This window comes from Electrophorus electricus, chromosome 12, assembly GCF_013358815.1.
Source record: "Electrophorus electricus isolate fEleEle1 chromosome 12, fEleEle1.pri, whole genome shotgun sequence".
Classification (NCBI taxonomy): Eukaryota; Metazoa; Chordata; class Actinopteri; order Gymnotiformes; family Gymnotidae; genus Electrophorus; species Electrophorus electricus.
This window is the reverse complement of record NC_049546.1, coordinates 12,790,905-12,804,892: the sequence shown is the minus strand read 5'-3', so window position 1 is coordinate 12,804,892 and position 13,988 is coordinate 12,790,905. Positions and strand designations below refer to the sequence as shown.

The window sequence follows — 13,988 nt, the reverse complement described above, 5'->3', positions numbered from 1 at the left end:
GAAATTAATACAAGCAGTGGACAACTGCAGATAAGGCATGAGTGCCACACTGACACTTGCTCACAGTTGTGCCTTATGATATTGGCTCATTATGCTAACAAAGCATGTCTTCTAATAACTTCAAAAAATTGTATCTAGTTTGGAACTCTTTGCTCATGGGCTGCAATCTTAAGCAGCTTTGACAGGTTTGCAGTTTACACCTGCTCTATGGGAGAATAAATGGGAGCTTTCATTTTAATTTTCAAGTGTTCTTAAAAATGATAATAGATACCTCAGGATTAGCTTTGAGTTTTCTTAAGGAAAGTTTGGCAAACAGAAATTAGGCTTTTTAGTAAGGGCAATTGCAAAACTAAAGGCCTTGTTGTTGGACTATAACTGGAGAGGTTCTAGTGAGGCCATACATAACGCTGACCTGCTTTTAATTTGTTTAAGGTCTTACCATTATGAACCTGATTGTATTTTGTTTTCTATCTTTCACAGGGTTGATTGTACTGGCTGCAATTACTCCAGAGTCATCCCTCGATTCTGGACATGAGACCAACTCATCAGAGCTAACTGATGTCTCAGAGATGGTGTCTGCCATGAAGCAGCATCAGAACCAAGCCTACCTATTTGCTCATCACATAAACAAGGAGCGAATCTTCAGCCATCGTGATTTCCCTTTGACAATCCCTGGCTGCACAACGCAGGCAATTGGAGGAGGAGCTTTTTCCATGAGTCAAATCCGTGCTAGTTGCCCATCGAAACCTGTGATTCTCAGTAAAACTATGCCCCTGAAAGGGACTACACCCTCTGGAACTCCCAAGGAGCAAAGTAAGACCCAACATGTAATAAAGACTGAACTGGATGCAGAAAAAGCCAAATCAGAACCCACCAAAGAGTGCACTGCAGAGCTTGTTCCTCAGGCAAATGAGGAATCCAAAGTTCTTGACCAAGAGAGCACTTCTGAAGTCAGCAAAGAGGAGAAGTCACCTTCATCTAAAGATGGTAAATTGACCCCTGGCACCTCTGAAAAAGGAAAAGAGAAAAGTTCTGGGCACTCAACCCCAGAAACTACCGACAAAGCCTTACCTATTCTCTTGCCTGTGGACAGAACTGCTTCTGCCAAGATTTCTGCAACAAACATATGCCAAGATGCCGAGACTGCCTCGAGTGAGACCAATAAGCCTTCAAGTTCAAAGGGCCTACTGCCAGCTGATGACTTGTTCTGCACATGTCCAGTTCGAGCAGAGTCTGGACCACAACTGCGACTGAAAGACCCACAGGCACAAAAAGTAGTAGTGTTTCACTCATGCTCTCCAACTGATGATGAGCGTCTTCGTGCCAAAGGACTTCAGTTAGCCAGCAACAAAGACGGTGCAGCAAGGACACCTGATAAAAATGTACCTAAACCTAAAGCCCTTCCCACAGCAAAGTATTCCCCAGTCATGCCAGTGAAAATGGAAAGGAAAGATTTACTTGAGGTCAAGTCAGAGAGCTTGAAGAGTAAAGTCTCTGCTGAACCACAGAACAACACTAAAAATGTGCCTGTTCTAGTAGACACAACTCATGTTTTGAGCTGTGGAGAAAAGGGTGCAACTATACCTGGGGCAGAGTATAAGAAGCAGGCAAACAGCAAAGTCAAGTCTCAGCGTAGCGCTCCATTTTCAAGTATCAGAAATCTGCTCTCTGCCACATTCCCTGCCCGACTGCGGCGGGAGACAGATGAACGCCGAGCACAGCTTCAGAAGGTGAGGCAATATGAACTTGAGTTCCTGGAGGAGCTTCTAAAGCCCAAAACATCACAAGGAGAGTTCTTGCCCCAGGGCTCATCTCCTGTCCCCTCGGGTACTCCATGTGCTTGCCAGCTGCGTACAAGTCCAGTGCAGAAAGTCCCTGGGATCTCACGAGAGCAGCGACGTAGCTGTGATTGCAAAAGGTTGTGCAGGGGAATGCGTCTCCCTGATACTCCAGTAGGTTCTGCAGTGGAAAACAGAGGAAGAGAGAGGACCATCTCCAAAACTCCCCCTGTAAAGCCCAAATCACCACATGCTCAAGAGGGGCCTAGGCGGCCCCAGTCTTTAGAGATCAAGACCACACGAATCCGCTCCACAAGCTTGGAATCAAGGGAGCCCAAAGACACACCCACGTCCTGTTTACCCATGTGTACGTCCCGCTCAGAATGCACTGGAGCACCACAGTACAAGAAGCTACAAAGGCGGTATAGTATAGGAGAGATTGATAACAATGACAGCACACCCCTTTATGCTGAGGTCAAACCTACCAAAACAAAAAGCTTGGAAAAGGAAATGGAAAGAGTTAGGGCTACAGGACTGAGACTTCCAACTCCAGTGGAACCCATTCATACTCAAGGTGGAGATGTCAAAAAGAAGGGAGTATTCTTTATCCAAGGTGAAGAAATTCTTCGTGAGGGTCGAGATGGCACTGAGGTTCTACTTGGCTTGCCAAGCGAAGACAGTGAGGACAGGGAAAAATGTTGCTCCTTTTGTTTCTGCTACCGTAAGTGCGAGGCTGCTGATGAGAGCAGTGAAAAAGATGAACTGTCATATTCCATTCCTCTTCAGGTCTTGCCTGGAATGCAGCTGGATTCAAGAGCTATGCCTGTAGTCAGCAAGACATTGCAGGTACTTGATGCTGAGGATTGCAGTGGAGAAGAAGAAGACGAAGAGGAGGAGGAACCACAAACTCAGGAGATTGACCTACGGGCCTGTGGAAATTTGGAAAGTAGTTTGGCACGAGTGCATTCCCTGCAGGGAAAAACTTTCAGCCTACCTGATGGCTTTTTAAATGCACAACTTGATGCTAATGAGCTGCTCTCTATTTTACGACAGTGTGCCAACAGTCCCCAGAATGAGAGCGAACCTCGCATGCCTCCAGCAAAGCTGGCAGAGTACAAGCAAGAGCTTGCAGTCCGCTTCAAAGAGTTTAGAGCATCATGCCGCCGGGTGGCAAGTGTTGAGAAAAGTCCTTCACGAATGTTAAGTGCTGTCACAGCCAGTTTCCAAGTGTTGTGCAGCCTAACTCAGACATTCATTCGGTTGGTGCGTGGCGTACGATCTGAGAACCAAAAGCTACAGCTCTTGCGAAAGGTAGAAGAGGTTGCAGTGAACTACACTCTGCTTCTTCGGGCTGCTGAAGAGGCAATGGGACACTCCAGCAGCTTGCCCACAAAGAGCGCAAGTCCACAACTATCCACCTCCACCAATCTGGGCTCCCTTACTAGGCCCATTAAAACCTTGCCCAGCAAGTAACGCACCCTTTTTGCACAAGGGGATGTCATACTTGGCATGAGTAATGTTATACAACACTCCTGGTCAATTGTTTTGTTTACATATTAACCGATCTTTCCATGATTCACTATCTGCCAAACTAGCGCCATTACATGTTTACAGAGGTTTGCCAGCACTATGTTGCTCTCTCTCTTTGCTGAGGACCTCTATCCACCTTCCACTTGTTTGAGCCCAGGAGGAAGAACAATAGAACCATCCTCTGCCCCCTGCTCTATGGATGACCAACAGGGCTACATACTTAAAACTTTTTCATACAGGTTGTTGTCCTTGTTAAAGACTCAAGTTTTTGAACATGTTTAATGATACCTATATTTAAAGAATAAATCTGGAGTAATTTTACAATATGTAAAAAATAAAATAAAATCTGTAATAAATATTCCTAAATAATAATACATAATCTGAAATATGTGCCCTGGATTAAATTTTTCAGAGGAAATGTTAAGTATAAGATTCTGTGAAATAGGTAGCGAAAGCGATGGTTATTTGGTGATGTGCTTGTTTGTACAATTTTGATTGTTGTGACATGAACTTGAGTATTCCCTTGTTGCAATATCACAGTCAATATTTCGATTTGTATCACCACAAAAGTCCAAATTGCCATGATTGAAAAGGATGTTCATAGACCAACTAGGGCCAGCTCACAAGGTGGCGAAATGGAACACCTGCTCGGAGCAGACAATGTAGCAGACTTCCAAACTCGCTAATATGAATTCCTTTCAGTATTACCCATCGTGAATTAAATCAACTCGGCCTCACTCAAAATACAAAACACTTCTCTCATAAGCACGCACAAAGTTGTGTACTTTCACTCTGTCACATCAAATGCACCATACTAATATAGCACCACACCAGTGTTCCTGGCAGAAATATTTTAGCTTGGAAAAATGTGATAAAACCCCTGAATTTCATCTTTCATTTCACACTTCATGCTTGCATTAAAATTATGTCTAAAAGATTAAACTGTTTCTATACACGTACAGATGTAATGGTGGCCAAAAGGTTCTGCCTTTTTAATATATAAAGACATAAATATAAAGATTAATGTTCAAAGATGTTTCAGCTTTCCCCATATTTACTCTTCTATTTTTTAAATTTCTTGTGATGTCATCCATTGTGCACTCCAGAGAATATTAAAGAATCCCACAGAGTAGTTTTATATGTATTTTAATAAAATCCACAGCTGTTTTCTGTCTGAAAACTTCTGTCTTCTCTTCTAATTTCTGATTTAAATGACCTCATTAAGAACCATCATAATGAATCTTTAGTCATGGTTTATTATGAAAGCTACTTTTGTTCTGTTGCCTTGCATATTTAACCCCCTATTCTTTTATCTGGAATTTATATGAAACAAATGCTGTTGAGTACACAATTTGCTGAATGACTGTTATTGGACATGGGTATTGTCAAAGGGAACACAGAATCAATGTTCTGAAGTGAGAATTCAAATTAAAGTGTACTCTTCTCTATTTAAACTGTAAAAACATTGTAAAGGATATGAGACATTTGTGATGCTTAAAACCATTTTGAGAATATTCAGTACTAGCATTGTGAAGATTTGTCCAAATCCTTCACTGTTTTGTAAAGAAAGGGAAATATAACATGACTGTAAATTATCATTTATAATAGTCATGTATTATAGTTAAATAGTATCTATATTTTACAGAATATATTATAAAAATCCAACCTGGGACATGTTTATTTTTATAAAATACATAACTACATTTCCTCATAGTTCAAAATATTTTTGACATTTTTTATGGTTTGGCTGCATTGCCAAATGTGTTTTGTCCCCGTGTTTCATGAACTTTCTTTTTATGTATATGTAGCCATCTTAACTTTTTGAGTTTTTGTCAAAAGCATTTGTGCTCACTATGGTCTTATGTCTGTGTGTAAGGTCATGTTTAAAAGCAATAAAGAATACTAAAGTTTAAATTTTTTCAGCCAAGTTTTGCCACCAATATCTAAATTATTGACATTAATTTAAATGTTTGTTCAGTTTTAAATGTTTATACGGTTTCATTTAATATGACAAGATTTTTTTTCTCTAATGGTGTTAACATATATAGTTATTTTTAAAAATGGAAATAATGAAAATTAGAAGTTTGCTTTGAGTTCACAGATAAAATGGGTATCGGTACGCAGGAAAAATGCTGCCCTCTCATGAGACGTGCCCTGAATTTTTGTGGCAAGTGTCTCTGTATCTGGTGGCGCAATGACATGTGAATTATCAACTGTAATCTTTGCCACTGACTCTGTAATAAATGTACTGTAGCAATCTCAAGCTGAAGGGGTATTCAAATGACTAGCTCAGAAAGCAATTTTCGGAAATAACACTCCAAATATATTACCGTAAACTACACTGTCGACTGTTCAGCAGTGTGCATTTATAAAACATTGCTGAATAATATTTTGTTCTGTAAGGAATTATGAAAATATAGGAGAAGCAAGATGATGATATTGCGACAAGTTTCATCCTTAAAAAACAGATCAGGATGGTAGAGATCCCCGAGGGTAGTGAGTTGTGATCCTCACATGAACAATAAAAATAAATAAATAAAAAAAAATAAAAACCAAAAAAAAAAAACAAACAATAATGTGCAACAGAACTTTCTTAATGAACATTTCAAACTAAGCAGTAATTTTAACAAATGTGGGTTACCCTACTAGAGAAACGGTCCAGTGGTTCCTTCATACCATTATGCTATGAATAATGCAGGAAAAAAAATGAATCAGAGTCCAGCTCTTTCATGCAAAACAAAAGTTCTAAATCCCAGATCACACCTAGCTCAATTCTTTAAGTAATCAGACATCATTACAATTAAATAATCAAGGCCTTCATAAACAAATTCTGTTACTCCCAGAAAAACTGGGATTCTCTGGCCTGGGATTTAGAGCCACTGGTCTATAATTACACCAAGACATCCTGCATGGATACGCAAGTCCACTAATGCTATTCTATACATGCACTGACATGTCCAACTGTTTTATTTAGTTAAATTAATTAGTTGCTTTAATTAAAAGGTGTTACAAACAGCATGCACCGTGGCAAAATGAGAGCACACACTCTTTAGGCACACTGTGGACCTCCAATGCCATGCTATGCATAACATTGTTTCCACTGGTCAAATATTCTTTACCCTACTCAAGAAGGGCTTTATCTGAATATTAGGTGTCAACTTAGAAAAAACAGCAAACCATGCAGTTCATGTGGTGCCCAGTTTTTGACTGATATTGGTAGTGCTGCTGTTAAATTTGCCTGTAATAAATTGTTCATATATGACAAGGAAAAATTGCAGAATATACCTGTATCATCCCTGTAATTTTAGCTTGTCACACTAACAGAATCATGACAGTTGGGCTAATATCAGGTATGACATCTTGGTATGAACCAAGACGAACCAAGAACCAAGTTACTTTTGCAGCACATAGTATTTCAGGTGGAGATTTGTTGGTATTTCTACAGTGCTCAAAGCTAAAATCAAAATGAAAGCAGTTACTGACATAATGGACCTAGGTTAGTTCAGTTGGTAAAGTCTGCCATGATTAGGTACGTTTACCCAGTACAGAAAATTGGATTTGGAACAAAAAAAGAACTGATGCACTTTGAATAAGAGTTTCACTTGTCATTAAATGTAACTTAACTGCACAATTGAGACCTGTTAAAAAAAATAATAATCACTTTTGATTTACTGAATTCAGTGCAAGAAAAAAATACAATACAGATAAGGCATGACCAAGTCAAAATCCAAAATAGTTGGCAATATATGCACCTTTGCCAATTACATGTGTTGCATGTGATTATACGTACACATTAAGTAGTGGCATTCACAAAGGTAACAGCTAAAATATTTATTCCAACTACAGTGACTTCAATTTTTGACCAAGATTAAGAGCCCATCATAAAATTCATCAGGAAAAAAAATATTACTGGTTGCCATTGAAAGACTACTCAGAGTGAGCATGTTGTTAACTATTTGCACATATACATGTTTACATATGCATGCTGCATAATACATATGTAAACATGCAAAAGTAGAGAATTCAGATACCACAGATGACCTAGTGAAACTCAACATGATGACTGAGATTGCTAAAAAAAAAATTAAAAAAAAAGGGGGGGGGGGGCAGGCACACTGCTAGCTGGTAAAACACTGGCTGATGGAGTACATTGCAGCCCACACCAAAGTGATCACAGGGATCCTTGTAAAATGTCATACTGTGCTTTCTTTTAAATGACAGCACTTCAAGCATCACTTACCCAATTAACATTAAGGACATTGTTTTACTTGCACCATTTCAGCAAAGAAGATTCAAAAATATAGACATTTGAGATACTACCCAATCAGTGGTTTTCTTGCAGTAAATTTGTGGACAATGATAAAATGACAACAGTGACTGTTACTGCCTAGTTTCACACATTTACAGCCCAGTCTGCTTCAGGAACATGGCAAGTGGCCTTGAAAGGTTATTTGAAAAGCTAAAAAAAACAAACAAACAAACAAAAAAAAAAAAAAAAAAAAAAAAAAAAAAAGCAGCCCAAAAAACACAAAAAACACAAACCTGCAGGGCAAAAGGTGGATAACAGTTATAATTGTGTCATTAATTACTTAGCTAATCTGTAGCATTCCCTTCCCTTTTTTTCCTCAGTGTAATTTGGGCTCTAGTTTTAGGGATTGGGAGAAGAGCTGTGGGGTGACATGTTACATGAGTGTCTCTTTGTGATGCCGCATTATGTGCTGGTTCTTTTCGGAGGGTCGCCGGAAGCCCTTCTTGCAGTAGTCACACCTGTGCGGATAGTCCTTAGTGTGGATGGAGATGACATGGCGCTTGAAGCCCGATGCGTCTGCAGTGTTGTACTCGCAGTACTGGCACTGGTAGACCTTGCGCCCGCTGTGCGTCTTCATGTGTTTCTTGAGTTCGCCTTGTTGCCGGAAGCCACGCTTGCAGCGTTTGCACTTGAACGGCAGGTCCTTGGTGTGCACGGACAGGATGTGCCTGCTCAATGTGAAAGGGTCCGAGATTTTAAAGTCGCAGTGCCTACACTGGTGCACCTTGTTGCCCTTGTGCGTCTCCGCATGTTTCTTCAGCTCTGACGGCCGGTGGAAGCCCTTCTCGCATACATCACACTTATGCGGGAAGTCCTTGGTGTGCACAGAGATGACATGGCGCTTCAGGTCGCTCGAGTTGGTGCTCTTGTGCTCACAGTGTGGGCACTGGTGCGTCTTGTGGCCCTGGAAGATCTCCATGTGCCTTTGCAGCTCCTTGTCGTCGGAAAACGCCTGTGGGCAGTGGCCGCACTTGAACGGCAGCTCGGCACCGTGCTTGCTCTTGACATGAGTCTTTAGGTTAGACTGGTCAGCGCAGCGGAACTCGCAGTGCTGGCAGCGGTACGGTTTCTCGCCCGTGTGCGTCCGCATGTGCTTGCGCAGCTCGGACGGGTGCCGGAAGCCTTTTGCACACTCCACGCACACATGTGCGAATGTCTTGCTATGCACGGCCAGCAGGTGGCGGTTGAGCAGGCCCTGCTCAGCTGTCTCGTACTCGCAGTACTTGCACCTGTGCAGCTTGGGCTCCTTGTCACGGAGGATGAGCTTGTTGGGACTGAGCGGGCTGGCCTCACGGTAGTGCCGCGTATATTCCGTGTACTCGGGCACCCTCTCGCTCTTCACCAGGAGCTTGTGGCCCTCCAGGTGGTTATGGAAGCTGGCCTTCTTGTTGGTGGTGAAGTCGCAGTCTGTGCACTGGTATTTTTTTTTGAACATGTGGTCCGGGTGGTTCTTCATGTGGCGCTTCAGGAACCCTCGTGACTTGAACTTCTTGCCACATATGTGACATGGGTAGACGGTCAGTGGCTGGCCATCAGGGCCGATAATTACAGCTGAAATGGAGACGATATTCAAATAAATTATTAAATTATTAAAAAAGGAGTAACACTTTAATGTAAAGTTCCCTTAACTAACAATTTAACTAGTCAACATTAACAAACCAAATAATTAACAAAGTATTTACATTTTCTTTTCTTCCCAACTGCCTCCTTGTGGTAATTATACTCGATCTGACTGTGGGTTATGAAGATGTATGAAGATTAATACAAAGGTACTGTTAACCTGCTTAATATGGTTTAGAAATCAGAAGTTTAGGACTTTAGGCTTACTACTGCTTACTTTTGCCCTAACGTCATGTCTTGGCAAAAACCCTGTTTCTACTGCTTGTTTGCTGAAACCCCGTCATACCAGTCTGGCACTGCCGCGTCTCTCCCTTCTTCTTCTTCTTTATCTTTTGTTTAAGAACTCGACTTGTGCTAATGCTGTCGCTGATTTGCAGGTAGGGTGTGGCAGCACCATTCTTAGTTTCTAAACGAGACTCCAGATTGTTACCTGCAGTGACACATCACATTTTCACCTGCAATCAAACATCTGTTCAAATGTAATATTTACACAGATGAAAAGAGAACACATTTACTTGCAAATCATTAAGGTGTATCTATGGGACTGAATAAAAAAATAACTATGACTGGGTTAAGGTTCAAAAGATTGCATGGAACAAAGGCTAAATTACAAACCATAAGCAGCTGCCCATGCCACAGGAACAAAGGTCTTGTCAGATGGCGAGTCATCCAGCTGTGTTTCCTGGATGGCAGGAGCTTCGTCCTCCCCAACAATCACCTCCATGTACACCTGGTCAGTCATCTCCGAAACATCTATGCCCAGAATGCATAAACTTTTCATACACAGGTTAACATACTAAGGAAATGGAATTTTTCAATTTTACAGCACTGTATTGCTTTTCAATTCTCTTTCATTTCTCAAGATATTATGTAATTTAATATGACTATAGAGCTGTCACTATCAATAAAGTATATCTACAAATATCCACTATTTATATACCTCTAAGTTATACAAGAGTTCAGGCATGTTGCTAGGGTAGATGAAACTCTCCAGCACTGAAGGGGTATACAAGAATCCTCAAACTACAGCATGGAGAATATTCCATACAGTGCAGAAACCCAGACATCTGCCAGTGTACAATAATGCCTTGCTATTACTGGCTAGCACCATATGGTTCCATAGTTCCATCCCCCTGATCTTCCAAAGAACTCACTCATGTCAACGTCGCCTTGGCTGCTGTCCTTCACTGCCATGTAGACCATCTTCTCCCTGGGCAGCCGGCCAGTGCTCGCTGGCTCCAGCACTGCATGCCCATTGGGGAAATCGCTATCTGCAACCACCTCTGTCCCACCTACACCAAAATAAGAAAAAAGGTTTCAAGCTTTATCAGGGCTTCACAAAAGGTTTTTGTCTTTTTGGCATATTTTGAGATTGGGCAATACAAAACCTAAGCAAAGCCAGGGAGGTGTTTTTTAACCATATCAGCAATAAAAGAAAGATGAGGAAAATAATCTCTAGGGTAATACATTTCTGTATTGCTATATACAATCACTTGGTGCACAAAATGTAATATGACATTTGTTTTGTTTTGTGACAGAACTATAAATGGCGACAAAAGCTTCTCTGAAACACTAATGTGCCTTCAGATTGCCCAGGAATTTGTAAAATGTCACCTATTTCCACATCTTCATCCCCTTCGGCCTTAAAGATGTACACTTTGATGACCTCAGATCCAAACTCATCCTCCTTGGATCCATCATCGTCCTGGCTGACCTCCGTGCTAATCTTTAATGGCGTATCACCAATATCCAACTTCTCCCCCACATCATCCACTAAAAGTCAGGGAGAGAAAGAAGAATAAGTAAGGTCAGATTATTATCTGGTGCATCTGGCACTGTGCCTTGTACTGATCTTTAAACCTTTGTTCTTGGCGATGTTCAAGTTCCTAAATTTAGTGCCAATCTAACAAATGAATCAAAGTCTTTATGAGAATTGTATTGTTTGAACAATGTATATTAGATTTGACCTGGACCAAGATCGCAAAGGGAGTGTCCAAAAGAAGGGTCAGGCAACCCTGTGGTAGGTTACTGTGCACTAACATGAGATCATGAGGTAGTCTTCTGAGGTACTTTTGCCATCCTCATCATCATCAGCCTTAAGAGTGACGCTGGATGACATGGTCTCATGCTCCTGAACGACAGTCTCCGTGTCGGTGACCATCACCTCCTCAGACACAAGTTCGTGGTCCAGAGGGCTATCCTCATGCGTAGACATGAGGTCAGCCACAAACACCTGGTCGGGCACAGTCTCTTCAATCAGATCGGCAGCCAGGACATGGTGATCAGTGTCCAAAGCCTCCTCAATGGCCACCTCGGCACCCAGAATGGATTCAGACATGATCACGCCCTCAGCAGCGATGACGTCTTCATGGCCTATGTCAGGACCCTCGACAACCTCAGCCTCCAGGCCATGCTCCAGCAGGACCCCCTCATCAGTCACCACATCAGACACCAGTACAGCTTCAGGGACTGACACCACAATGTGCTCACCATCTATGTGGGCCATGCCCCCCATGCCTGCAACTGCAGTGATCACAAAGCCTTAATATCAAAACAAACCACTGCAAAATAATATACACACAGTATTAGGGATGCACATTAAAGTTAGTGCTATAATCATCAGATTGATTGCTTAAAATTGATTGTTTTCAATGATGATGGACATATCAAGATTATAATCTTAATAAGAACCCAAAATAGAAGCTTGTGTTGCCTGTTTGTACCCTGCTGCTTATCATTTGTTAATAATGATAAATATTTTATATATCTTTATTTATATATTTATATATATATATGTAGCGCCTTTCTCAAGGACGCTTTACAAATATCGCTTTTTTACACATTCACACACCCTATGTCGCAGAATACTAACATTTTCTATGATTTTCGCTTACCAAAGTCTTGCATTATCATTGCATGGGGCATTTTCAAATCCTGCGTGTGAAGCTCTAACACCCCTCCACCTTGATCCATTATCTGTTGTTTTTCAGAACGCTATATTTACCAAGGCAAAAAAGAAGAAACAGCGAGCAAAAAAAAAACCAAAAACATAAAACATACAAACAAGTGTAATGTGTTTGTCACTGTATAACTTTCTGAAAAATTATACCCACATTGAAAGGAATCATTATTACAAATTTTATAAACATACCTTCACATTTGATGTCTATTTGTTTAATTCTTGTAAAAGCATCAAAAAAGCTGAGCAGTGCTTGTGTCATTTGGGAGGAAAACACCTGAGAAAGAAAATGGGTCAGTAATAATGACCCAGTCACAGCATCTTGCACTGTAAAATGGACATTACTGTGCAAAATAGTAATCACTGCAACACGCCAACACGATATATCCATTAAAAGTCAATATACCCTCGCTGGTTGGTCTAGGCTAAGCTGTGTTTGATATGTGTAAATGCCCATGTAATCTACACAACAACCGTCTCCAAACTTGTTTTAACGTTCTGAGGGGAATTTCCAAAGTGACGTAATGTTTCCGCCTCTGATAAACACAGGTCATTTCCCCATCGCCAGAAGAAGCGTGCACATTATCACCTCGTTTAAAAACAGACTGCCAACTGCCAAACGTCCAGTGTCAAATAGCTGGTTACAGGGTTTGTTACTGTTACACCGATTGTCATTTTAATGTTTAATCCACCACCCCCCTCTGACTATGCCGATGTCTACCCATAGCCCTTTGCAGCACAGCAGCCAGCAGAAATCATGGCCAACGCGTGCTAGCGCGTGCAATCACGGAAACATGTACTGCTACTGCGTGAACCACTCCGTTTCATTAGGTTTATGCAAAACTAGATGTTGTTTGGTTTTTTTATTTACTTCACCTGTTGACTACCAGCCTTCGCAAAAGCAAACACCAAACTAGGACACCACGAACGTACAAAAAAGAGAACGTGCCTACCTAGCGCCTAGTTTACGGTAGCTAGATGTTGCTGCAGAGCGGAATCTGCTGCAACCGCAACCGACATCTTGAATTCCGCCATTTTAAGTTAATGCTAGTTAGCATTGGAGGCACTAGCCAACAAGACGGACAACCGCTTACTTTAAAGTCACATTAAAACCTGCCATGAAAACTCAGTTTAATCGCACAAAACCCCGTTAGTTCTGTATGCGATGAACTTGTATCTAAACACTCGACTGGCTATCACAAATAGCGTTAGCTAGCTAGCTAGGCAGCTAAGGCCCTTCCCCGAGCTTTGTTTTGCTTTCCGACATGGCTTGGCAAGGCCCAAACAGGCCGTGTGGGCCCACGACTAAAGTTTTGATAACATCTGGCATCAATTCACACAGTTTTACCTGGTCCTTGATTCCCTTCGCCGTGTTGACAATCCTCCTATTCTACTGAATATGTCCCAATTAGTTTTGCGTTATTTTCCAATGGTACTGCTTCTGCGGCCTGTACATTCTGAATCCCCGAGCAATCTTTTCCAGGCCTGAGCCAATCAGGCTGCACCTTGACAACAGGGAGGGAGGGGGGTAGACAATACGCGCGCGGCCTCGCTCACTGCTGATCCCTGTCTATCTACGTCACTTCTTAGAGAATTATAGCAGCATCTTTGTTGACATGGTGAAATATTGATCCAGGCATACTCAAGGGATGCTTTGCCATATCACGGAGATGATCAGATTAATTAAAAGGTACAGGTTCAGAATCTTAAAGCGCCAGTTAAATTCTTCTAAATAGCAGTTTAAAACATGTCATTATATGGCTTATAGCCACACAGGTGCAATTAAATTTCC

The 13,988-nt window shown here is 41.5% G+C and overlaps 2 protein-coding genes across 9 annotated transcripts in view; one reads left to right on the top strand and one right to left on the bottom strand.

Annotated features, from left to right (window-relative positions):
* The window catches only part of frmpd3 (FERM and PDZ domain containing 3), an 86,488-nt gene extending 78,681 nt beyond the window's left edge, over window positions 1-7,807 (top strand). For all 7 annotated transcript variants that reach the window (XM_027004893.2, XM_027004892.2, XM_027004897.2 and 4 more), the window contains one exon: window positions 481-7,807. In XM_027004893.2, the coding sequence (XP_026860694.2) occupies window positions 481-3,251 (2,771 nt within the window). In that variant the 3' untranslated portion in view covers window positions 3,252-7,807. The remainder of the gene's footprint in view (window positions 1-480) is intronic.
* Window positions 6,950-13,701, bottom strand: znf711 (zinc finger protein 711). 2 transcript variants are annotated; one of them, XM_027004898.2, is made up of 9 exons: window positions 13,545-13,701; window positions 12,389-12,473; window positions 12,132-12,231; window positions 11,278-11,760; window positions 10,852-11,010; window positions 10,392-10,529; window positions 9,853-9,990; window positions 9,524-9,667; window positions 6,950-9,168 (listed from the first exon to the last, which is right to left on the bottom strand). In XM_027004898.2, exons 3-9 carry the CDS (start codon window positions 12,208-12,210, stop codon window positions 7,991-7,993), a joined length of 2,319 nt encoding a protein of 772 aa, XP_026860699.1. In that variant the 5' UTR covers window positions 12,211-12,231; window positions 12,389-12,473; window positions 13,545-13,701; the 3' UTR covers window positions 6,950-7,990. The 2 variants fall into 2 exon arrangements, with proteins under 2 accessions (XP_026860699.1, XP_026860701.1); XM_027004900.2 differs by having other exon boundaries at window positions 12,132-12,213.
* Window positions 13,702-13,988: the final 287 nt, after the last annotated feature.